The 27,570-nt window shown below is 35.0% G+C and overlaps 1 protein-coding gene across 2 annotated transcripts in view; it reads right to left on the minus strand.

Moving 5' to 3' along the window:
- Positions 1 to 4,409: 4,409 nt before the first annotated feature.
- Positions 4,410 to 27,570, minus strand: part of SHPRH (SNF2 histone linker PHD RING helicase) — a 43,505-nt gene continuing 20,344 nt past the window's right edge. For both annotated transcript variants that reach the window (XM_080587020.1, XM_080587021.1), the window contains 15 exons: positions 27,081 to 27,170; positions 25,883 to 25,990; positions 24,748 to 24,890; positions 22,554 to 22,727; positions 21,919 to 21,981; positions 20,663 to 20,888; positions 19,217 to 19,360; positions 18,402 to 18,503; positions 17,485 to 17,556; positions 16,217 to 16,405; positions 11,201 to 11,293; positions 10,619 to 10,705; positions 9,977 to 10,155; positions 6,624 to 6,704; positions 4,410 to 5,318 (listed from right to left, as the gene is read on the minus strand). In XM_080587020.1, the coding sequence (XP_080443146.1) occupies positions 5,222 to 5,318; positions 6,624 to 6,704; positions 9,977 to 10,155; positions 10,619 to 10,705; positions 11,201 to 11,293; positions 16,217 to 16,405; positions 17,485 to 17,556; positions 18,402 to 18,503; positions 19,217 to 19,360; positions 20,663 to 20,888; positions 21,919 to 21,981; positions 22,554 to 22,727; positions 24,748 to 24,890; positions 25,883 to 25,990; positions 27,081 to 27,170 (1,848 nt within the window). In that variant the 3' untranslated portion in view covers positions 4,410 to 5,221. The remainder of the gene's footprint in view (positions 5,319 to 6,623; positions 6,705 to 9,976; positions 10,156 to 10,618; positions 10,706 to 11,200; positions 11,294 to 16,216; positions 16,406 to 17,484; positions 17,557 to 18,401; positions 18,504 to 19,216; positions 19,361 to 20,662; positions 20,889 to 21,918; positions 21,982 to 22,553; positions 22,728 to 24,747; positions 24,891 to 25,882; positions 25,991 to 27,080; positions 27,171 to 27,570) is intronic.

Genomic DNA, 27,570 nt, shown 5'->3' on the forward strand with positions numbered 1-27,570 from the left:
CAATAAATATGTCAAATATGTCTTTTTCCTGTTTTCTTTAATTTTTGTTCTCTATCTTATTGACTTAACCCAAAGCTGATTTTTATAAGCATAGTAATGGCTGTGTACTGATGCACAATTTTGATAGCAAACATTTGATTATCCGAGACCACACGCTGAATATGTATATGAATATATGTATGCTCTATTAGTGCAGAACAAGCCATTAAAGATGGCTGAACACACCTTGGTGTTTAAGTGCCATTGCCTTATGCTCAGAGAGTGACAGGACAAAACACCACCAGGGTAACAAGAACAGCAGTCTAGATTTTCTTCCTTTACCTAATAATAGTCACAAGAAACCCTAGATTCACTGACAGTTCTTCAACAAATGATGGTGGCCTGTTAGCACAGAAAGGGGACAGTTCACAGTGACAGTGTGAATCCTAACTCTCTAGCCCCATAACAAGATAGGAGGAAAAGAGACAAAAAAAGATCTAAGCCAGCTTACACAAACAACTTACATTTTAAAACACCCTGTAAACAATCAGACCTTACACTTGGTTGAATAAATACATAAAACAAAGTGACTTGTGATTTAAGACCTGGAAACTTGACATATTGTATATAAGAGGAAATGAAGCCAGAGGTTTACAGAAATCCCACACTGTCAATTTTCAAAGTAGAGTTTATTCTAGTTTTTAGAAACCCTGCTTCGTTTACTTTCTCCCCAGCTGACTTAGTACCTTAACTACAGTCGAAAGCTGCAAGTTCAGCTGACTGTGCTCTTTAAAATGACTACTTTTGACTTGAAATCAGTAATGCAACGATTCAAGAGTTCCCAACTTTGTCCTTCTTTGAAGAGGAGAAAAAGACAGTAGATGCAACAGGACTTGTGATGGTGGTTCATGTGTTCAGTTTATGAATACAAAACCTATAGACTTTAGAACTAAAAACTTTTAAGCCTCACTGATTGTTCAGTAATTAGTTTACCAGGCCTTCCTATATGCAAGTTGTACAATATAAAACCAGAAATACAAAAATCAGAGTGAAATTCAAAATCTTCATCTACAGTGAACAGGGGTAAACATATTACAGCTGCAAAAACAAAAAAATAGGCTAATTTCCCTCCCTCACTTTTCCTCTGGCACACTAAACTAGTTTTACTACAGCCATCTCATGGATTGTGACTCACCTATTCTACTTCCACTGGCCAAACACATTCTTTGTAATAAACTGAGCAAGCCACGAGAGACAGAGGGAGGGAGACACACAGACAGACTGCTTGGATCTTCTTTTCATCCACAGTATGAATTTCCTGTAACTTATACCAAATAACCTTGTAAAGAGTGTACTTATTTCAGGCAACCAAAAAAGGAAGAAAAACATAGGCACAGTAGCTTTGCAACTAGCCTGTCTATAAACATGCTCATCATGTAGATTTTAAGCAGTACGTCTAAGTTACAAAAAAAAACAGGTTCCATTTGTAGCTAGATGAAATAATAGTTGCTATTAAAATAATTGAGACTCCTGGAAAGCATAATATGGTCAATAAGGACTGTAGAAAGGGGTGGAAAGAGAACAGCATGTATTCTTTCCAGTGATTGCACTGTTTGTGTCAGAAAAGACAGTGCTAGAAAGTTGCCAACTGGTCCTCACCCACTCATCCAGACAGAATCCTACAGGAGGAAGTATGTCTAATTATAGTTTTAACGAAAAACTTCTGTAGGATCCCACTCACACTTGTATTGAAGTGCAGCTACGTTTAAAGTAGAGGACGCTCTGCCGGCAGACAACTTGAATATCTACAGATACTGGCAGAAAAGAGTTTTTGGAAGACCCATCTCATAAGAAGCATCATCAAGTCCTATATCCGTTCTTTAATATGCATGAGAAAACTGAGGCAAATGCTCTTTTGTAGTATTAGGCCTGCATGAAACTATAGCATATCCTGGACTGTCATTACCATGTAAGAGAGTTACCTAACAAGTCAAGATGAAAATGTCTTCCCGGCATAGACTGATTTAGAGAGCAAAATGGCCCTTGACTTACAAACTCATCTTAAACATCCACAGTGAGATTTATGGAGCTCAATTTAACACAATGAGGGAATGCGCTCCTGAGTTTCCAATACTGATGTTTTCTGTAGATTAAGGAAGTCTTCTGTTTGCATCAAGCTTTTACAGATGCCTAACTGAGGTGGCAGCTCTCTTTTACAAGGCTTTGAACTTTTATACATGGGGAGAAAACTATCCTGAAATCATCACCAACTAGAGAAAAAAGCATTATTGTTATTTTACAGCTATGGAACTGAAAGAGATGAAAGGTTAGTGTTGAGTTCTTTGGAGTCAGCTGGATCCTCATTTTACAGGGACTGCACTGGAAAAGACATTTCACAGGAGAACACATGAGAAGCTAGTACATTACTGCGTCCACTCAAATACTGCAGTCAGTATTTGCAGACTTCTGCTTTCTGTGGAAAACACCATTTCTATTGGCATATCAGAACAATTAAGATAAGACAAAGATCATTCCACCTAAGGTATTGTTTTTTAAGAGCGCTCTGATAGAGCAAAAATCGCAGCACCATGAAAACACGCTTACTCTGTAGTAAGAGAAAAGCACTGCAGTTGTACAAGCTGCAGCCTTAACTGAAAAATAAGTTCATCTCCCAAGCTGTCTTAAAAACATCTGAAAGAACATTTGAAAGAAACAAAATGCTGCAAAGAACAGCAGACAGTGGTAAATTACAGTTCATTTCTTTTTCAATATTATTCTTTAAATTTAGTCTATGTTGTTAATATTATGTGAAATTAGTACAAACTGTTTTATTACTGACTCTGGTTACATACACACCAATGATTCAACCTTACAACTGTAAGAAGTGTATTAATGTTATGCCTCCAGAGCTCTGGGTTCTGGCACGCCAGTCCTCAGTGCTCAGAATCAGGTCTCTGGCATTGCATGCTGTTACGTAAGCATTAAAAAACAGTCAGGACTAAAACATCTCACGCATTGCTTGATGAGAAGCTACGCTTTTGGCTTGGAATCCAAACCCCACATTTTTGTAAATAAACATTTAAACAGCCATCTTTATAGAAACAAGCCAAGAACTTGCAGAGCTTAGGAAACCTTTCACAGCAGATATTTTTCAGTTTGCTTCTGACAATGATTATTCCCACAACAAGTTATTTAAAATGGGAGCTATGAATGTAAACATTATTTGCTTCCACATTTTTTAAACATATATAATTTCTCACAGTGAACAGAAGCTCCTTGTTCCACCACATTACGTTGTACAGTATTGAAATTCTCTGAGGATGATGAGAAAACTGGAATGTTGCTGCCCTTAAAGTTCCTAGAGTACAGCGTGATCTCCAATACACTGTAGAATAATTTAGGCTGGAAAGGATCCATGGAGGTCATCTGGTCCAACACACCACTCAACGTAGGGCCAACTCTGAAGCTAGATCAGGTTGCTCAGTGTCATTTGAGTTCCAAATACGTTCAAGGATGGAGATGTCACAGTCTGTGCAAATTGTTTGATCACTCTCATTGAAAAAAGTCTACTATGTACTCAATTTCCCTTGCTGCAAACTGTAATCCGCAAAACAACAGTGATCTCCAAAACAAAATATATAAATATGACTAGTACATATTACAAATACAGGAAATAAAGAATCATTGTCTGTAATTTTACTCAAATAGTCTTTAGAATAAGTTATCTAATTAGCCCAGATGGACAACAGAATGCCAAAGACGGACTTCTTGATGCAATATTAGTCATGTAATTCAATTCACATTTGGTGTCAGCAAAGGAAAATCTGTTTGCCATGCAGATACGCTTAATACCCAAAAGGCTACAAGTTGCAACTTAAATAAAACGTTCTTGAAAACGGAAAAACAAGAATTATATGGCAAGTCTATTTAGCAGGCATAAGAATAAAAATTCTAACACAGATTTCTTAAAAGACTCATTTTAGTTAATCTCAAGAAGATTTCTAAAATATACAAAAAACAGTCTGCTAAAACAGTAAATACTGTACTCTGAAGGAAGTAGCCTGTTGCTTATGCATACATTTTCACATTCTCTAAATATAACACTATGTAACTGACCTTGCTTGATGTTAAGCAAATGTGCGTCCATAAATTCTAAACCTTTTGGCATAGGTTATCTTGCCTACCCTCAGCATCTGAAAAGTCAGCCTAGATTTGTTTTCTAAACTCTTTCTATAGTCAACTGAGATGGTGTACAGTGTTCTCACATACATAAAGATGAAAAATTCTGCAAAAGTTTCACCCCTTCACTGATTATCTAACTTAGACTAGGTACCCACCATTTAGACTGCCTAACTTAATCTCATATTTTGAATATTTAGACTGATGCATCTTTGAGAGGGAGAAATAGACAAAAAAATCAGGAGAAAATGTACATAAGCACTGAATGTTTATAAAGTGATCAGCAGCTTAACCAATTATTTTTTTTAAAAAATCTGTAACAATTTTTTTTTGTTTAAACAAAGCACTAAAGTAGTCATGGTTTCAATAGTAAGTGAAAAACATGTACATTATGTTCAAGTGTTTAACGGAGTTCCAGACCAACACACATACAAAAAGCATAATTTAATTTATCATTTTGTAGTGAGTGAGCATTAACAATGAAATTTGTCACACAAGTCTTTATGAATATCTAAAAGCCTAATACAAATATCCAAATGATTAATAAAGATTAAAGTGTTACCAGTAAGACGTTCAGTAACTTGGCATTAAATGCTAACAACCCTAGAAGCCCTTTCTAGAAGAATATTAATTTACAGTCATTCTTCCTAACAATTTTTTGTACAGTAAAAAAAGTAGATTTGTGTTTTTCTGCTTCCCTTTCCCACCCCACCACCCACAGTTTTGCTCTCATACTGAATCACTAACCAATCCAACCTGATGGTAAAAATCCAGCAGTTCAAGATCTCAGTTTCAACATCCAGCTCAAATGTTCTTTGGAAATAAAATCCAGATTTTTGTTTAATGTGCAAAGTGCAAGTTTTCTCCAGTGCTATCAGAAATGCGTGCTGCTAAGAATGTCACCACAGAATAAAATGTTAACAATTAGAAGACTTTTCTATTTCCGATAGCTCTATTAAGGACACATTAGATGGTGTTTAAATGAATGACAGATCAAGTGGACTATATACAGGTGCTTGTTAGATCAGGTACTTTCTGATATCACGAGGTCAAATCAATGTTTTTACTCAAGTTCTTCAGTTTCCTCTGTAAAAAGGTCAGCCAAATCTGCCACTGTCAGAACTGAAGCTTCTGACTGTTTCATGGAAGAGCTTGTGTGGCTGTAGGAAAAAATTGCATGCAGACATCAGAGAAGGAATCAACTTAAATAACAACCTGTATGTACTGAAGACAGACCACCACATGGTTCAGAGTCCAATAAATGTTGGGCTATGAGCTCAGCAAAAAAAAAAAACCACTTTCTATTAGGAGAAGTGCATACATTGATCAGCTACTTCTGACGCACAATTTCAGTAAGATACTAAGTCCACCTACTGTCCTTAGCATGGTGATCACCAAACACTTGAGAGGCAGCAGAACATGGGATTGCAGGATCATATAATTGCTTAGGTTGGAAGGGACCTTACAGATCACCTAGTTCCAACCTCAATAATTATGGGGATAACCCACTTTGTCCTGTTAATGTTTAGGGGATTGGCTTCAGATTCCAAGCATAAGGTTTGATGCTACTTTCAAAACATTAGCCCTCATTAGATCACTGTATATTTATCTGAACTTTATAAGCAGAAGTAGTGCTACTTAACAGATATGGAAACTGATTAAACTATTCTTTCAAAACTAAAGGTGAAAAATTTACATGCAAGTCTTTGGCTGTAGTTATTTAAGTCTCGTTTTATAACAACCAGAAAAGCTAGATTAGTCACTCATTTTCCTAAACTAGTGTTTTTCCTAGATTTGTTATGTGTATACAGTACAGTTAAAGAGGTACAAAACTCTTGTATTTTCTGTACAAAGAATGTGAATACCACTTAAGTTCTAGTCCTAGTCTTTTATTGATTAGAGTTTTTGGAAAAGAAACAGTGAAAAATGCTTTCTGCGTCAGCAGACGAGACCACCTTACGAGCTGGCATCTGGACAACTCTTGCACTGACTGCAAAACCAACCCGTGTGACACAGAATTGTCAAGTCTTGGTTTGTAGAATTTAAAAATGATGAAAGAAAGAATAAGATCATATCTTAGAGCTCGCTTAGAGCATGCTGTAATTTCAGTGGCAAATTTAGTACTACTCCATTAATATCAGTGTTTATGGCAACGGAAATAGGTAAAATGAAATGGCAAATCATAATACACAGTGCATTAATTGGGCTTTTCTGAAATAAAATATACAAAATGTAAAAATATTCTCCAGAGAATTAAAATACCTTAATCTTCCAGTTACTGTAATCAAGATAAAAAGATAATTTTTTCACGTTATAAAGCTTTCTTTCAACCAAAAGAATTTGAAGGAGAGCAGAAGAGTGGTTTTTTTTTTTTTATATGTGTACCTAATCGTAACAAAAGTATGGCTGAGAAACTCCTTCTCAGTGTCATTGCAATAACAGTGTTTAAAAAATTCAGCACATACCTTCTATCTACAGTTTTCAGCATAGTCTGCATTCTTTCTTCTATTGTTGCTTTTATCAGGAATCTATGAACAATTGTAGATCTGAACGTGTTCAAAAAAAAGAAAAAAGTTAACAGAAGATATGCTGTTACTCTCAAAAATTCAAGATCACTTGTCTTATACTAATTATTTTAAGACTGCTGAAAAAATGCCCCTATTTTAAGACAGGTGATTAGTAACTTTCACTGACATTTAAGGATGCTTAGTGCCTCCAAGACCACGCAATTCTACTTGGCTGGATCACATACTAAATTAGCATAAGCTGCATTAACTAAAATCCTAAAGCAGACACTGGGCAAAGTTTTACTTTTTGTGTCCCTATTACAAACAAACAGTCCTTGAGAGTTTCCCATGTGGCTTAAAGTAATGATTTTGGCTCACTCTTTATATACAATGTTTATACTACATCATCACAAGTCAGTCCAAGAAGCAGAGTTTGGTGCAAGGGATAATAAACTCGTTCCCAGAGTTTTAGTAACATTGTCTTGAAGATGGCAAAATTGTATAAAAATGTTAAAGTCAGTAAATGCAAAACTTTAAACACCAGTAAAACTTAAAGTCAGTAACCACAGAACAAAGTGAAGACCCCATTTGTAAAATTATGTTTAAAAAAAGCTATAATGAGATAAAAGAAATGTTGAGTATAAGAAAATGAAACAGAAAAAAGTCAGTTTCAGAGATGATGTAAAAATCATTCAGAAACTCCTCAATGTAAACATTTTTTCAATATATGAACCCTTGAAAGAGATTGGATGTTTTTCAGAATTTAAATTGAAAATTTGTTTGGTAACATTACACAGTGGAATATTTGGGGGGAATACTTTGTGATTCATAGACAAAGGTATACCTGCCAAAAAAGAGAAGTAAATAAGAACTTAACTGAGCTAGTAATAGTTATAACCATGAAACTAAACAGAACACTTCTTTATGCTCACTGGACTTGAATACAGCTCTTTTTCAAAAAAAGTTTGCTGAAGTCTGATTTTTATGAAGTATAATACATTCTTGCTGGTTTCTATTGCAAGGTTTTTACCAGACCTCTTAGGCCAGCATCAAGTAAAATTATAATGCAGGCTTTTGCAATTGATCTTTCCTACATCCTTACCATTAATTCAAAATCTTCACTAACACACACAAATATCCACCTGTCCATATGCATTCTTTCACATATACACTCATTCATGCCCTCTCCTTTTGCTTCCATTTCCAAAACACAAACCCCATTATTATTATTCCAGAATATTACTCCAGAATTGATTTTAACTATGTTTCTAACTTCACGCGCAGGGTTCTTTCATTATTATTTTTCAAGTAACATGAAACCTAAGGAGAAATATTTGCATATAGTTCATTCAGGACAAACTTTCCAAAAGTTAAGTGTTCAGTACTACTCAAATAAAGTCTAAAACACTGAAACAAAAGATATGGAAACTCAGTCTCTCAAAATGATATACTCAGAGGTGAAAGAAGAACTGTGAAAAGCTAATCAGCTTTACGGAGTGTGCTGTAACTGGTCTAGCGTCCTGCTGTTAACATGAGAAATAACCGCAAAACTATTTTGGAGAATGTTTCTCTATAAAACATTATGGAAAGTAATAATGCAAAGAGAAGGAACTAAATTTATTTGTACAAAATAATCTTCCTCTGATAAACCTATATGACCTCCTGTTTTACTTAAGACAAAATATCCACTTAAATCATAGCATTTTTCTTAAACATTAATGAATTACTCAATTACTTACCATGAGATGACTAGTACTGTAAAGTACTAAAAAGAGAAAGTCATTCATTTGAATAATTCAAATTAGTATTTCTATAAAGAATAATTTCCTTTTAAAATACATTTTCTCTTTAAGAAGCATTGCAGCTGCAGAAAAGCGTTCTATAGTAGTGATAAAATATTCTCTGCTTTCAAACTACAAGGTAATATTTTACCCCAACAGAGCAGGGCAGCTCAATGGTATAATCACAATACAATTTCTTAAAATCTCTGCTTAGAAATTCAATAGAATCATGATGAATACACTGCAGGGGAAAAACTGTTTTGATTTATGGTTTGTTATGATTTATTCTCTTTTGATTCTCCTTCACTCTCCAAGCTTTTGCTTCTTGTGCTGTTTGCAAAACTACTTCCACAAAAACGTGAACACTGAATAGTTAAGTCACTGCTTCCATGTCCCCAAACTTTTTGCAACTTTCAGATGGTTTTCATAGATTTTCTTCAATACATTAAAGAAAATCTTTCAATGTTATTTTACATTTTTATAAGATTATTTTAAATATATATCTTTATATATATGTATTTACTTTCTGAGCCCTTCTAACCATAGAAAATGAGAAATACTTGAAAAAAATAGCAATCAACATAAGTTAGAGCATAGTCCACATAGACTAGTACTCCGTCTTCAGCAGCAGCTAAAGCCCATTAAATACTATTTAAAAATACAGACAAGGTGTACAGACTATTTTTCTCTGGTACTCTTCTACCCTCTAACCATTTGCAGATCAAGTACTTGAACCAGATGTGGTATTCAGGAATTTTTCTTCTGAATTTATTCAGTTTCTCTGTAAACTAAGTTAAGTACGGGCAGGACTCCAATCTAAGAGTGATCAGGGCATTCTCTTAAGTGGTATAATCGCTCAATTCCCAAGGCAATAGAAGAAGCCAGAAAGTTGGCCTCAGACATCCTTGCGAAAGCTGCATTTTACCAGGTGAAATGATTCCCACTATAACAGCTTCCATTTTTAAGAGGGAAGAGAAAAAAACAAAACCCTACTTAACACAGCTTGTAATCTGGAGCTGGGAATGACCAGACAGAATAAACCTCTCAGGGAAACTACGATGAACTAAGTTCAGGCGATGCCTGAACTTAGCCACATATGACATAAACGGTGAGTTGCTCAAACCTGCAAAACTAAGACATTTCTGGACATGTCTAGAAGTAGAACTTCAAAGTTAAAAACAAAGGAATTGAAGGCAAACAAATTAGTGCAGCAGCTGAACAAGGGTTTTCAGGATTTTGGACTCAAGAACCTACACTCTTACTAAACTTCTAAATTTGCAGTTTGCCTCTGCATCTTACCCCAATAGAACAAGAGCTGCCAAAAGTACATGTTGTGGACTTTTATCAAGCTTTTCAATATTATTATTGTTTCTGTTCCTCATGTGATCATCTTTAAAAATAGAGTCCCTATGAATAGCCTTATCTCCAAAACTGAGAAGTTCAGTGAATTGATTTATTCCAATTACAGTATGCAGGTCTACTCTGGACCTCTAGACCATCTAAACCTCTTAAAACAATTTGAACTCTTACTTTGTCTGGCCAATACGATGTACTCTGCCAATGGCTTGAAGCTCATGTGCAGGATTCAGAATGGGTTCCACAAGCAGAACATGAGTCGCTTCAATTATGTTTAGTCCATTGGAACCAGTATGAAGGGGCAGCAGCAAAATATTGATCTTGGGATCATATTTAAATGCAGAGAGATTTTCCTAAAAGGCAAACATCACAGCAGCATGACAAAAGTTCCTGAATAAAGAGCACGGGGACATCTTTATATTTTCAAGCAATTATAGCAGACACTCCAGGCCCCATACTGACCGTCTGTAGCCTAACTGATACAAGCCCTGTCATCACCAAACAGGTACCAGACAGGTTGTCAGGAAGGCGAGGATTTCTTGCAACACTGATTAGTGTGTCTCATCCTTAATATTTCAACATTGGCATGAACATGCCAACATGTCTCTCTCAAAAAGGAATGTACTATTTCATCTTCAAAGGTTTTAAATTATGGCAAATATGATTTTACAATTCAGAGACCAAAGATTCTGCTAAACAAATTTGCTGCCCTTTTAGTTTCTCAAATGAAGCAATGAAGTAAAAGGATCAAATTAACTTCTAAGAACTATAATTCCCCAACTGAAAATAATTTAAAGAAAAATATCTTTTATGTACCTGAAACTTGCTAATTCCATTGATCTGAGAAAAAGTCATATTGTTGTCATACAAAGCTTTTGAAATTATGTCCAATACATCTTGCCACTGTAAAAAAAAACACAACACAATAGAAGTCAATATTACAAACAGTAATGACAACTACAATATGTTAAAGCTTTCAAAACTAACATTTAAGGTTTTAAAAAAGATTTGCATGGCAGGAGCCATGTATTTCATAAATCTAAATAGGAAATATAATTAAAAATCAGATTGAATAAAAGTAACTGGCAGCCACCACAAAAAAATGTTTTTATAATCTATCAAAAACATAGGGGCATTAAATTTAAAGATATCTAGAATTTCTAATGCTCCCATATAAGCGTTTGTCTTTTAACAAAACAAGCTGTTACATCTGTTGACTAGGATTATTGTATCCCAGGTACATGAACTGCCCTACAAATTCTCAAAACAATCTAGTAGCTGTACAGAATGATTCAACATTTTGGTAGCTAAACTAAATCCCAGGAAGTATTATGACCATTTTAAACTCACAGAAAACACACAATACACAAAGACAAAACAGAAAATGGTGATTAATACCGTTGAGAAAACTAAGGATTTAGCCCCTGGATCTTTAAATTGTATTCTCTTCAGTGTTCGAACCACAGCTTCCACTTTGGTAGAATGACTCCCCTTTGAAAATGGAAAAAACATCATTAGTAGAGTAGGATACTACACAACAACTTCCAAATTAATTGTTTAATTGAACAGTGCTATATTAGGACTCTTATTTATCTTACACATCTTAGAAAAAGACATCAGCAAATTGTTTCATAAAGCTGCATACTTTTTAAAAAGCAAAACCATAATGCTTCAATTTTGAAGGCTCTTGACCTATTCAGATGGCAACCTCCCAGGTGGACTTGGAACAGATTCAAACATTACGAACTTGGAGGATGGGCTGGTTAAGTAGCACTGAACTGCTTTTAAGTCTCCCATGTAAGGCACTGCTATAGACCAAAGATTTATTACAGAATGTGCAGTACATGGAAGAATGAAGGACTACAGATACGCCTTCCTAGGTCTGGATGCAGCACACTGGATAGCCCAAGCAGTGCAATTGCACCCCAATATGTCAGTTAGGCCTGATGAGGTTTAACTTACTCGGAATCACATGCTTTAAAGAATTTTCCAAACACACATTTAACTTCCCCTCCCTTCACGCTTCCTCAAATGTGATAACGAAAAAGCCTGCATGAACCTTATTTCTGTTGCTTTTCTTTCCCACTCTGGCAACGACAAACTTACACTCATTACTATAAAGCTGGCGAATTACCTTAAAATATCAAGAAATTGATAAGTACAACTGAATTAATTCTTGAAGGATTCAGCACTGCAATGAAAACATCTTCATATTCTGCGTTTGGAAGTATTTCAGTGCTTAATGAACTCAATACTATTTCTTGTAGACTTTGGTTTCTATATTCTTACATTTCTTTCCCCTTTAGTCATGAAGAGGATTCTAAAAAAGTTGTTTAGTATCTCCCTCTATCTCCTTCAGCATGCACTTTGTATTAGAGTATCTTTACCTAATATGCTTTTTTAAGAAGCCGTTATTTAATTGCTTACTAGTTCTTACATGTATAGCAATTTCAAGCTGCACTAGATTCAGCTGGACAAATATTGTTTTATTTCTGTCTGCACCTGTCCTCTGAACATTGAATTAACTATGTTGGCTTGCCACAATGAGGGATCAAATTTACTGAAGTTATGCCGCTTGCAGAATTAGTGGGGAAGGATGACAGCAGTCTAAGCACAAGTTGGAAGCCAACGCCAGGCTGTTTGATCATTCACACTATACAGAATCTCTTACTATTTGCAAAGCAATTATTTTTACACACAATACCAAATCTATTGAGAAACAAAAAGCAAACTGACCAAATATAAACCTCTGCCAATAAGAAAACTTCTTGCAGAAAGCCAATCCATAAATTCAAAATGAAGTACATTAATTGCACTGCCAGTTCAACCTGTGCACCTGTCTAACCTGAGGAAACTTGAGACTCTTCTGCTTCAAGCATCACTCCTTCCTGCTACTTTTCTTTGTTAGGGTTACTTGTCTCAGCATCTGAAGTTGGATTCCACCTTCTGAACACTCACGGCAAAATATTTCACAAGTGTAAAACCCTGGAAGCCTGAGATTTTATATCCTCTTCACAGACACAGAATAAACTAGATTTTAATTTAACTTTATTTAAAACTGTAAATGACCTTTCCAAGTTCTTAATATTCAGTCATTTCTGCCAAGATGTCTGTCAAGTGTGCCAAGTTCTTCATCCCTCTGCTTAAACCATATTAGACAAACTATATTTGACTCATCATTGAACTAACAATTGACCAAAGTTTTTTTTTTTCACAGCACACAAGGAAATTCAATTTTGTTCTCAGTGTTTACAGAGAGCTGAAACTAATAGAAGTATCCTGGCTATTATGAGTTCTTGGTTTCCAGTCTCTTTTAAAAAAAAAGTTACCCCACCATTACCCACACACCTTGAAGTTTTATTTTCTTGAATATCAGAAGAGAATATAAAAACAGATCAGCCAGTTCTAATTAATTATGGAACAGCACACAGAATCAGAACTACCCTCTAACAAGCAATTTCTCAGATAACAGACTAGCAATGCCCACTATAACACTAAACAGACACTGGAAGCTTTTATAGAAGCAAAACCTACAAGGATGCCAGTGAACTCTCTCTCAGCATAGAATGCTCCCTTTTACAGTAGTCCTTTCACATCTAATGCATTAAGTTAATGTGACTAGTGCTGGTACAACAAAATAAGATGTATACGACAAAACAAAGACAAAACCACCACCACAAAATAAAAACAACAAAATAAGAGACACCAAATACTGAAAAAGACCAAAAAGAGCAGAAGAACTTTCAGATGAAAATACAAATTCTGAATAAATCACACAATTTTCACATATTGCAGTACAAGATATTACAAAAAACATAGCAAGTTAGTTATCTTTTGTTAACAATTGTCCTTAAAGGAATGAGACGAAAAGTATTATTTTTAATATTCCTGCTTGCTTTGATAGCAAATACACTGAAGCTACAATGTAAACTTTTTTTTTTTTCAGATAAGAATGGGCCTTGCTGAAAACACAATGAAAATTCACATGAAACTCATTTTTTGCTTCACCTCAAATTCTGATGCAGACTCTATAGAGTTCTAGGGAACTCTATAGCCCTTTATGCAGGAGAGTAGGTGACCTGTTCCTTCTGTGTTTTATTTCAGAAATTTGGTTATTCTACTTTACTTATGTAATTTATAAAAGACATTTGAAGTTTTCTTGTTAGAAACAGGATTGTATCTCTAAACCCTTACTAAGCTCTCTGCTAGAACTTCTATAATTAGCACTTCAGAAATACAGCCCATTTACTCCCCCTGGTGCCACATGCTCTCAACTACTTCAAGTCTAATAATTTGATTTAGGAAGCTTCTACTCACAAAAAATAATTCCAGTTGTCCAGGAAGGCTAAGATACCTAGCTTGAATATGGTAGCATTGACTTCCGCAAAGGCCAGCAACCCTAGTATACACGCATGGTTCAAAGGAGATTTGCACAGATAACATGGAAGTTTTTGTCAGCACACTTCATTACTTTTAACTACACTAACCAAATGAAAACTATGATTGCTACGTCCAGCTGTACCATAATCACATTCTAGTTAAAGACAGTATTATCATCTAAATCAAAATATTACCAACGAGTCTTACCTTTGCATTTTAATCCAGAATCCTCTATTTTTTTCTAGAGCTTCAACGACCACAGGCTTTTGCTTTAACATTATAACAGATTTGTGCGACATACCTTGTACTACACATCAGTACTGTTAAAGATCCAGAGATATGCTATCTCTTCCTCCTCCCCAGATTTTAACCTAACAAAACCTCTCAATTACCAAGAAAGGCAGATAAAACAATGCAATTGTGACTGATTTCCTACATGTTTGTGTCTACTAATGATGTTGATGAGCCTGTAATGCACACAAGTTACAAATAGTTTCCCCAATAAAACCTGAATTTTAAAATCTTTTGTAGAAAGGGGAAAGTCAACCTGCAGTATTTAGCTGAGCCATCCTTCAGATGGATGGCTGTTTTTATAAGAATTCTAGAAAATGAATTATCATGGAAACCCAAGAGACTGTCACGCTGTTTGAAATTAACCAATGAGTTGCTAAATTATGGGAGAAGTCTAAGACAGCACAGTGAAAAGACCATAACTTCTTAGAAAGCCAGGCTAAAAAGAACAAAGAGTCACAATGGAAGATACAACTCCCAGTCATCAGTAGAGCTGTTGCACACTGTCAATGGAAAATATTGGGAAAGAAATTCCCCAGATATGCAGACATTCGTTTTAAGACTGAAGGTCATTCTTTATTCAATAATCTTATTTTCTGTAGGTATAAGGTATCCAGTCAATGAAGCTTTGACAAAAACTGTCAAGTTTAAAATGCAAACAGGCAAGAGGCACTCAGTTTTTCCAAAGTCTACCTTTTGGTTTTGCAAACAAAAACACACAAAAAAACAAATCAACAAAAAGAAAAAAGTGACAATGTTGTTTCAGAGTACCCAGCAGTATAGGGTCCAGAAAACTAATCTAAAACATGGAAAATCGCTTACACCACACAATTAGATCAAAAGAATGGGAAACGAGCTCCAAGAAAGTGGCCTTCCAATTATGTTATTAGCTACATGCATAGGGAAAAGAGAATGCCCCCCATAATATTGCACCAGAGAAACCTTTCTCCATAGAACTGATTAATGGTCAACACTTTCCAATGAAAAGCATTGCCTTTGATAAATGATATATTATGGGATAAACACTTTGTTTCTCTACTGTGATTTATTACTAAAATTTTGGTCAAATTACTGAATATGCTTGTTAGAACCTAAAGTGAAACCACTAGTTTATTAGTGGGCAAGTTAGATGAAGTAAGCACAGCTGTAGTCTGCAGGCTATAGCCTTTAATATAGCTTTTTAATATAATTTATTTCTTAATATAGCTTTTTCCAGGCTTTTAATTTTCATTAGTCATATTTAGAGTTGCATTTTCCCCCCTAATTATGGTTTGTATACCAGACATTTCACAGATAAGCAAAATGAAAAACTACTGTACCCAAACAGCTCAAGAAACATTTCAGATGACTAATCTTAGGTTCAGAATTGGGATTTATACTCTCTGGCTAACAATGAAGATTTAGGATAATATAAATACTTTAAATTAGTAACAATCTTATGGTACAGGCAGTTTTCTCAAACTTTACACATTTCAAGCAAAGGTATCAAAACTATGCCTCCAAAAAGCCTCACATCTCCTTAGCTACAAAAAGAAAAATCATCACCTCAACAACAAAAAAATCCACCTGCAAACAAAGAACATATATTTCTAACCAGTATTAAACACTTGCAAAAAAAAAAAACACCAAAACTTAAGCTCATCAGAAGCTCTCACTCCACCCTCTCACCCATAGATAGTATTAGTTTTAACAAACGTGTAATTTTTAATCTGTTTACCAGGCCCTCCCCAAGGCAAAGCTTACCTTTACAGGAATATCATCCTCCTGATTTGCAGTTTCTGCAGTAAAGACATATGATATTTCTTTATGAGATGTTGTCTGCCTGCAAATGGCGCATTTAATCGAGCTCCGGCGTGTGCCAACACTGTACTGTTCTATGATGATAGCTATACACTCATTACAAAAACAATGTCCACATGTCAGCACTGCCCACTATGCAGGGAATTGAAAAAAAATGAAACAGTATCAGTTTCACATAAATGCAAAGGAAAACCAGTGTATTAAACATGTTAAATTACATCTTCATAGATGCACTATTTTCATTGAAGTAATCAGCTTAAAAATAAAGAATATTAGAAATATTTTTACCACTACACCTGCTAAAAAGCCTGGATTTCAAAGGTTTCCAGCACAGAGTAATTCATAATCCATAGAACTGCTCTACATTTATTGTCCATTTTTTGGCATTTTCCCAATTCTAAACTTGAAGACAGTCTCTCATTTCTACGAACACTAATTTGTAATGCATAGGTTAAGTACACAGAATGAGCATTTACAACATTTTTAAACAAGATTACACAACTGTTTGTATTAGACTTCTGTAAAAGTCAAAGAGTCATAGAATAGTTTGGGTTGGAAGAGACCTTTAAAGATTATCTAGTCCAGCCCCCCTGCCACAGGCAGGGACATCTTTTACTAGAATCATTTGTCCAAAGACCCACCCAACCTGACCTTAAGCACTTCTGGGAACGGGGCATCCACAGCCTCTTTACAAGAGGTATGAATTAGAACGTTTTCTTTCATAACACTACTGAAGGCAACGTGTCCTAGGCAACGTGTTTGGATTTTTAAAAGGAAATATTTTGAACATAGAAGATTGATTTTCTATTAACAGAATGTGTTAGAAACAAAAGATTGTGCTGCAGAAATTGTTTTACAAAGTCTATCCTGTACTAGTCTGCTCTACAGGCTATACTAAGAATAAAAAAAAAATCACGGGTCTAAGTAGCAGAGGGAACTGACTGAATGTCTGACAACCAAACAACAGATCTTCTAGGCTTTACAAGGTTCTTCCTATCATGCAGAAACAGGATGCAAAGCATTTTAAAACTTCCTTGAAATGTGATGGCTACCATCTTCTCAAGTGACAGTCTTGGACAAAGTTAAAGACGAGGCTACTTTTCCTTTAAGTGAACTCCTCCAACTCTGAGATGAAACATAATGGTAGCCTTGATATATAACTCAGATCTAGGTAAAGATTTTACAAAAGCAAAAACTGCTAAGTATTTTACCTGTTTTCCCAGTTGACGTGCACAGATCGGACATGGTTCTGGATTAACTCCCCCAGTCGTTTTATCCTGAGACTGTAAAGTAGAAGAAAAATGTGTTCTGTGTTTTAATGAATAAAAGGTTATTCTATATTTATAAATATATATTAATATATATCAATATAATTTATATTAATATATAAAAGTTATTCTATACTTAAACTTCTAGGAAAAATGCTGAGATCCTTAAAAGGTGTGCACACTAATTGAAGAACATCACCCATGAAGAAAAGTCCAGTGTTTTTTTTTCAAGTTTCTCAAGATAATTTGTGTAAGTGCTATTTACACTGCAGTCCTTCAGATAATACCTGCAGTACAGTTTTGAAAAATCTGAGCAAAATTGAAGCTTCAAATGAGAAGCTTGCTATATTTTCTCTCAGCTTGATATTGTTGTAAAAACACTTAAATATACTTAATTATGCTTACTTAAAATTATGCTTACTTGAACACTATGATTAACTCTAATATATATGGTGTTTGGTTTGACATTTTTAATATTTAACCTATAGAACTGTTTGTCCTTCTATTTAAGTAAACAAGGTCTTGGTAGAATAGCAAGGGTGCATGCAGAGGTGCATAAATTTACAAGCCTTCTTCTGAACACAGCCCAGTTAGTTTAATGAGTATTTTAACCATCTATAACCACTTCATACTTTTATATTTGTGTAATTAATCAGATGGTCAAAATATAACACTTAATAAAAACTTTATGAATATGCACTAACACAGAACACCACATGAATTCAACATGTAGTGTGAACCTTTACAGGAAACACATTTACTTGAAAATGCGAGTTTTAAATGAAATAACAGCTAGTTTCTTCAAGTAAGTAGAATATATCACTTCAGTCTGGTAAAGATCAAGGAACCATAAACCTTACTTTCTCCAGATTCGTGAGATACAAAAGTTGTCCTAATTTCTTTTGTAGTTGTGATTTAGCAACTGCCTTGTCATTCAGAAGCTTCACTCGATTTTGCTCTACCTATGGAAACAATATTAAACACATGAATAAAAACAACAAAAAATACAGATGAAATGTCTATTTTCCTATAGAGAAAAAAAGTAGCACTTTGATCTAACACTGAGTCTTCACAGGAAAAAAAGGAAAATATTTTTCTGTTGAAAACATATTTCTATTTGTGCAAGGAAAATAATTAAGTGAAATCAACCCAGCACTTTCTGTGTTCAAGAACAGAAAATGCCTCAGAGGTGGCTCTGATTCCAAGGTACTGAAATAAGGTGTTTATTTCTTTTCTTTTTTACTGCCCTTTTTTTTTTTTTTTTTTTTTTTTTAAGTCCTTGTGGAAATTAACAATGCAGGTGAGAAATCAGGTCAACTTCATTTTCCACCAGGTTGCAAAATTGGGCAATACCAGACAGGTCCCTCAGCTATTCACCTGCTGCTGCAAAGACAGTAGTCTTTTGGAAACATGCCACTCATACAGCCAGAAGGCTGACAGAATATATCCACGTAAGTTAAAAGCTCAAAAAGGCCCATACACTACACATAAAAGTGGCGTATTTTCTTTTTACTCCACCCAAGCTTTCTGAAATTGAAAAGGAGGCGCATTATAGAACTTATACATAGATCTCTCTCTCTTTCCCTCTCTCTATATATACACACACACATGAGAGGTACAGTCTCCAAACTTTATTCTTTCTGAAAAAAAATCTCTTTCCTGTCAAGTACTTCACCTCATGTGGCTCTATGATGTGGAGAACTGGTGGATTTGGTTTTGGCTCATCAGGATGACGCACCCTCAGCCGTTCCGTAGCCATTGCTAGTTCATCAATAGCAGACACGTGATCCCTTAGAACCATCCAATATTCATGAAGTAACTATAAGAAAAGCCTAAACAAATTAGTAGCAGAACTGAGTTGAGCTCCCTTTATGAGTCCACCATACACTGTATAATATGAAAACATTTTTGAATTAGAGACAGTATTTCTTTACACTAATTCAGACACAACAACAAATGATGAAGGAAGGCAAGATTATCCCTATACCTTTTGCTTACTTTCTTTTCCAGTCTCTTTATGAAAGAGGTGTCTCATTTCTTCTACAGCTATTATTATTACACAACTAAAAAGTCAGAAACAAAATGCCTGGCAAGACCATGCAGATGTTGAATAAGGGAAAATGATTAACCAAATTTTGAACAGTTAGCTATTATAGTACAAACACTACTTCTTGAAGGTGAAGTATGTTTTAAATAAATATTAACGGTCTTGATAAAAGAACAGACAAGCACAGGGTGAAGATTAAATCAGATTCAGATCTCTCAAGTAAAAGCAAATGCTGACTTTCTACAAAACAAACGTCTTGGACTGGAAGTATACTATACATACAAATTGACAAATGTTATATTATTTTTAAATTACTGATAATACCATAAAATATGCCTTCCCAAACTTTCCACAATTTAATAACTGTATCAAAAAACATTCAGTGATCTTACTGAAATTCCACAACCTTTTGCAAATGCTAAAAATTACTATTTGTTTATCAAAAATGAAAAGGAGAAGTATTTGAAAGAAAACACTTGATTATATCTAAGCTATAAGACAGGATGACACCCTTGTATGCAAAAGTTCTTCCCCTATCTCCAACACTGGTATTTACTGCAAGGACACCCAGACATGCAAGGATGCATGAAGAAAGCCACATTATACTTCACTAGTTCTCTCTGATCCAAAGAATGGCAGACTAATATTCTAGGGTACATTGCATGGCAAATAAGATCCGGGGAAAAAAAGAAAAGCGTGTGAAGGGACATCTATAGCAAGCACAAGATTGAAGGTTAACTGAATTACAGAATTGACCAACATTTGATTTGCTGAGTCTTGCTACATTCTGATTTAACTAAGCAGAAAACCACATTTAATTGTATCTATGTACTACCCTAACAGATGCAATTACAGTGCTTACTAAATTGCTTATTTGCCAGTACAGATCTTTTAGATAGCCTTAAACCATATATAAACCATTTTAAATCAAATCGTGTAATAATCACCACAAAAATGTTTTGTGTAGACAAACTAATTTCAGGAGTGCAATTTAAATATTTGTTCATACACAGCTTAAATTTGCATGTATTACTTAAAATGGACCATATTTCTTTACCATCTCATTTACTGTACCTTATATTCCTTTTTCCATGCTTCAAAGAGCTCCAGAAATATGCTACCTTCTTCAGTTAGCTTAACATCCATCCGGTGAGCTTTAGCAAAGGAAAGAATAGCTTTCAGGGCACGCTCAGTTTCACTGGTTGCCCAGAGTCCTCTACTTGTGGTGGGCAAACGGTCATCAACTAGCCCTTCTTCATCTTCTATCATCTCTTCAAATATAGCCATTTGGCCTTTAACACTTAAAAATAAAACCAACAACATATCACTGATTTAAAATTCCACATCAGTTTCTACTATTCATCATATATTTCAGCCTTCTAATATTTGATTAAAAGGAAAGACCAAACTAAACAAATACAGACAGATATTTTGCTACTTGTTTTCAAATCACTGTACAGTCCATTTCGTCAGCTCAAAATCATTAACAGCTTTTTGTAAGATGCTTATGCATCTGAATTATCTTTCAGTAGTTAATGATTCTAGAATATCACATTCAATTAAAAAAATGCAACTCTGACTTCTTCAATCAGCAAGAGTTAGTCAAATTCTGATGCAAAATATAATGTTATGCATTGCACTGCTTAAGAATAGTGCAGCTTCCCAGATACCTTCTTAATAAACAATGCCGATTCAGAAAACACCCTAATGTTTCCTAATGATTCCAATGATCCTAACAGAGCTCCCACTAGGGAAGATATTCCAAATGTTTTCTCAAGTGACGTTACAATTTTCAAATCTAGCTTTGACGCTGTAAGGGTTATGAGACAGAAGTCAAGAAGGATTCAGAGGACTGTAATCTATGCCTCACTACTGTTCACTACATATATTCCTTTCACACCATGGGTTGGTGCAACCTTTCCTTCAAATCACAGCTGCATTCAGGTCTGAAGTCTCCTCCCTCATTGCGGCTTTAGTCAAATTGTGTTACTTTGAGTTATACAGAATAATTTAAAAAAGTATCAGCGGAAGGGTATGGCATTACACCATGTATTTATACATGCTCTTTCTGAACACTTCAACACTTCACACATACTGCCAATTATAGCAGCCTGAGAAAGAGTGGCATGTAGTTGTTCTTTGTACACGACTTTTTCAAATGAATTTTACACAGAAAAATTAATCTCATGAAATTGCTATCAAAACCCCAAGCAAGAAGTTGTTGCAATTTGTTCACAAAGTATTTCAGAAAACTTTAAGCACAAAATACAAAACACTCCAACTTTCACTTTTCTTTTTGAAGTGAAAAATTTATATAGCTATGAACTTACGTATGAGAAAAGAGTTTCGACTCATATTCTGTGAACAGCTCATCAGCCTTACAAAAGACACAGCTGCAATATAGGAGATTGAAAACAAAAGTACTCAGAACTTGATCAGAAACCACAATAATTCCTGTAATTCTCAATTCCAATATATAAAAAAACTACACAAAGTCCTTAAAAAGAGCAGTTTAAGTCTTATATGTACATGCGATATAATATCTGATAGCAAAAGGTTTCATAAGCATAAAATAATTCTATCATTCTATAAAGTTCTTCACCGACTGGGTGGTCAGGCACCGGGACAGGCTCCACAGGGAAGTGGTCACAGCACCAAGCCAGTCATTGCTCAAGCAGCATCTGGACAATGCTCTTAAGACATACAGTTTAACTCTTAGGTTGTCTTGTGTTTGAGATAGAAGTTGGACTTGATGATCCTTATGGGTCCCTTCCAATTCAGGATATTCTACAGCTCTACAATTCTATAAAAATGAAGGTCATGATTCTAACAACCGAACCTGTATTGTCTGCGTACATAAAAACACAAAACTGAGAACAAAATTAAGACCATAATCTCTTATTTTGAATAAAGGAAAAATTGTGTAATACATCTCTAAAATATATTTTAGATTTTTCAGACATACTTGTTAAGTGGAAGTCTAACAGGTCGCAAATGGCAGATAGTGGCAGCCTCAATAACCTGCTTTGAGGGAGGGCCTTCTAAGTTTTTCACTGCTTCTCTTACAATCTTCTGAAACTTCTTCACTTCATCCAGCTGGGTTGTGAGCAGGTATTGAAGGCCTCTGCAGTCACGGAATCTGATTTGAAGAAAAAGGGAAAAAATAGTACACTGAGTCATCAAATTCAAGTTTAATTCAGTATTTTGAAGAAGAGAAATAATAATATAGGAAAACATATGAAGTTCATATCACAAACAAATGCTTATTACTACTAAACGTAACGCTAACTGTTCGGAATCATTCCATTGTACCCCTGGGATGATGCCTGGCATTTGTAGAATAGAAAGACACTTTCTAAGACTTGAGATGTGACCAAATATTAATAACCAATACTAACCAGCAACATGCTGGTCCACAATACAAATCTACCGAACATAAGTAATTACACACAATTACAGTCTCATTTGCATCTGTCGGCCAACAAATTGACCGTCAATGCACCTGTACAATTCACAGCAGACTAATGCATCCATCATAAAAAATGCACCTCCTATGAATTTTAACTTTGTAGGCTAAGTAGTTATTAAAAATGGACATGAGTCAACTATTTTCCTAAATCCCAGCTGTCTTTCTTAATTAGACTGGGGACATAAGGACCAGTCAAGTACTTCGTATATTGTGTTTTTTCCTACGGGCAGAGGTCTTTTACTGAGAGTGCACTGTTCATACAGGGTCTGGTATTCATATGCAAGACAGCGTTTTACAAGACTGTTCTTCTATACCATAAGGAGAGTTTGATTCAAAACATGCCTTTTCTAAAGTGAGAAGAGAAGGGCACAGGTTTATCAACGCTACTGAAGCTTGGCTTTTAAAACGACCTAGTTAAGCAATGCATATTTTAAACTAAAATAGATGAGTTTGCCTAACCAGGTAGCCTGAAAATACACATGTATTGCAATCACAAGTTTGTAAAACTCTCACATTATCCCCTGGATTAACCATCTCTAATACTCAAAGACAGTTTACCATTTGTTGCTTCCACCACTGATTGTTAGAAAGCGCTAGACACTTTAGCATGTGCAATAAAAACTTGATAAAATAAATTAAATAGGAAATTAAGTTCTTTCTCTCCCTGAGAGAGCAGGGCTTGCTCACTCTTAAAATACAATCGCTCAGAGGAGAACTTACTGCTTTCTATGTTTATCTATATCTAACGTGAATGGACAGAGAAGACCAAGCCTAACTCTTCTTAAAGGCACATGGTGGAAGGACAACAGAGAAAAGACACAAGATGAAACAGAGGAAACTAACTGTACAGAAGGATATTTATTTTTCACTGAGTGGGTCAAATACTAGAACAGGCTCCACAAAGAGGCTGTGGCATCTCCCTCCTTGGAGGTATTCTAAATCTAACAAGACAAATTCCTGGGCAACTTAGTCAATCTAAGTCCCTGAGCATGGGTCTCGATTTGTGAGCAAGAGCTTGTGCTAGGTGACTTCTAGATGTCCCTCCAAATCATTATACTGTAATAGCACACAAAAAATGGAATTGTTACATCAAAGTATCACACTAATACTGATAACTTCTTGATCTCATTTTCCATATTAGAAATTCCATTCAAAACAAGTACAGTAAAGAGTAGCTATTAAGACAATTTGTTTGCATAACTTGAACCTGTAAAGCAGTGCTTCATACATTTAGAATTCAGCAGTACTGCTGTTTGAAATGAAAGCAACCCAAAATTCTTTGCTCTAAAGAGAGTGATGCTATTTTATGTTGTTACACAAGGACTTTCTGATATAATCTGTCCACTTCCCTTTACTGAGAGTAATTTTCTTTTAGAGGTTACCCAATTTTAACGTAATAAACTTGGGATCTTTCTCAACGAGCAGTTGCTACAAAACTCTAAAACAACAGTAGATAATACAAAGGAATGCTTTAAAGAATGCTTGTCTAGGAAAGAACTAATTCTCCTACTTTTCTTTCCAAGTCTTCTATCTAGTTCTGATTTTTTGGACTGTTTTTGAAACTTAATTGCAGCCCAGATGTTCTGAAGCACAAGTGCCTGCTATTAAGCTGCAGCTGTTAGCACAAACTGATTGGAAGACTTGAAAAGACTTAACTGTATTCATTAGCCTATTTTAGTTAGTCTCTTACTTCTCTGCCATGGAGAGTTTACTTGTCTGCTGTTTGTAGTTGCAGGTTATTTCATTTTGCACACGTTGAACAAGTTCCTCATCAATGGCATACTGTATTGCAGTCTGGATGACATCCAACCACCAAGGAGAACCAGAACGTATCTGTATGCAAAAGAACAGATTTATCTGTGAACATTCAACAATCAATAAGTTTGATCTTTGTGGCAGAGGCTTATTCTGCTCTCTAGGCCACACTTAAACAACACAGACTGGTAAATTCCATGGAAAGCAAGCAGAAGATGAGCATATGCTTAGAAAATATCCCTTTGAGTACATGGATTGAGAAATTTTGTACAATCCCATCTACTTCCACATCTTGAAACTGCTTCAGTATAGTCAGGTTTTCTTAGGCCGTCTACACAGAATACCCACGTAAAGATATAATCAATTCAAAGCATGCTCTCTAAAAGAGGAAAGGACCATTTCATCAAAGAAAGTTAGTTCTCTGTGAAATTAAGAACAACACTGCAGTGAGCTTATTATTTTTAAAGGTGAAAATACGTGAAAGATTACTTCATGTGCTGCATGACCCCATTTCTGCATTAGTTCTTTACCATTTTAACAAGCAGCATTTCACTTCAGGTGTTCCTTAATTTGTTTGGTTTGTACCTTCCCAAGAAACGTGAATTGTCACCTTGACTAAATGTAATTGAGCCTTACACACAATGACTAAATGCATGTCAAAAAAGAACAGTTCCTTTAGAAGTAACTGAAATATTATCTGACACACCAGAGAAACGTTTCAAGGCCAAAACCTCTAACTTACTGACTTAAACTATATGTGAAACAGTTAACATAACAATCAAGCACAGTGCTAAAATTTACTAGAACTATTTCGCCATTACTATGTGCTTCTCTTTTTAGTCGTCTGTTCACTGAGCACTGTGAACCTCTTTGTGCAGGGAACACAGTATATTTGCGGGCTCTGTGTGTGTATGCATGAATATGCATATACTGCCCAAGTCCCATTTCAAACAAGCCTTCAAAGAACTATTAGAGATAACAGGTAGCTGGAGATCTGGATAAAAAAAACAGTGAACATAAAATTAAAAAAACACAAAAACAAACAGACCAAATATGTAAGAGGTACCTGCCTTTCTCTGGAGCTCCCGAATGGTCTGGAAAACTGGCTGTAAAGCCTGATGGGCTTCTGCAACTTCTGCATTTGATTTACTCATATAATGCTGTCGAAGTTGTTCTGCCTGTATGGAAGTGAGAGTTTACATTATGTACTACTCTTATTTATGAGGTATAGTTGAAAATGCAACATCTCAGCTATCATAATGCTTTAGAATGGCTAGCTACCTGAGTGCTACCTCACCTTTGTTCTTAAGCAATATTTAGACTTAATTTTTCCCTCTAGAATCTACAATTTATTAGTAAGCCCCCCAAAACAGTCAAAGACAAATTATTACATGTCAACCATGCGATTTTGCTTTTGGACAGGCCCAAATAACACACTAGAAATACAACACATTATAAAAGGAATTGGAATGCCACATAATCCTTACTTCTCTGTACATCAAAATACATTGTGTTGAAGCTAAACAATAGAAAGATCCTAAAACAATCTGAGAACCTCACAATTGAATTTTACTTTACCTGCATATAGAATTTATCCATAAAATACCAATAAAAGTTTAAATTGTGTTATATTTGTGGGCATCAGATCTATTTTTTTTCCCAATAAAAATAACTCCTGAGAGTGAAAACCATTTGTGACATGCAGGTGTCTCTGATGTAAACTGTACCACATTATTTGATATTTTAAAAACTGATCAACAGAAATCTTGTTTCTTACCGTTAACACATACACACACATCTTTTACCATTACAATCTGATATCACTATATACCTTTACTTAGTGTATTTTAATGGTGTGTTTAAATTGTTTCTTCTGTTTGCTACTATCAAAACAATTATATTATTGCTACAGATGGAAGTTAGTTACCAGAAACAGACAGGACTCATACGTATTTGAATGAGCCGCTCGCAAAAGATTGCTATAAAAAACAATCTCTGCTTTATACTTGTAAGCAAAAGACACATTTTCCAATCCTTTTCTTCACATCAATGTCAGGAAAACGTGATAAAGTTGAGTTTTAAGGCAATCAAAAAATGAGCACGATTTCTATTAAGTTGCTATGAAATTCTACAAAAATTTCTGTTTACTAACCTGAAAGGAAATGCACATAGTTAACTTGAAAGCTCTGGTTAGAGAAAAATGTTAAAGGAAAAAAAATAAAACGATGCTCTTCAAAATGGATTTATATAAAAATGAACAAGATTTACCTCTTCTGCAAGTCGGCTATCACGTAAAGTTGGAGGAATTCCTGTGTGCTTTGCCAACAATTCCATCAAATTGTGTGTAGAATGAAGTCTCTAAACATACCAAAAAAAGGTCAGCAGTAGTCATGAAAAAAATATATTGCAATAACTGTGACAGGAAAAGCTTAATCAGCAATGAGATCTTATGGCAAGAAATTAGTACTCAATTAAAGTGAGTTGTCTTTTTTTTTTTTTAACCCCTATGTTAATCTGAAAACATATAATAATAAACGTTTTCATCATTTTACTGAAGTGGGAAGTGAACAGGTTAAAAAATCTTCAACACCTCTTATCAAATCATCAGGCAAGTCTTAAGATTCTGTCCAGTACTCACCCTCATAATTAAAACTGCCCTTGACTATTACGTAAAACAAGTTACTTATTTTATAGCACATTCTTTCGTAAATCTTTCAGAACATTATATGGAGAAGTCACTTAGCCTACTGAAGCGAAA

This window comes from Anser brachyrhynchus, assembly GCF_964034855.1.
Source record: "Anser brachyrhynchus genome assembly, chromosome: 3".
Lineage (NCBI taxonomy): Eukaryota > Metazoa > Chordata > Aves > Anseriformes > Anatidae > Anser > Anser brachyrhynchus.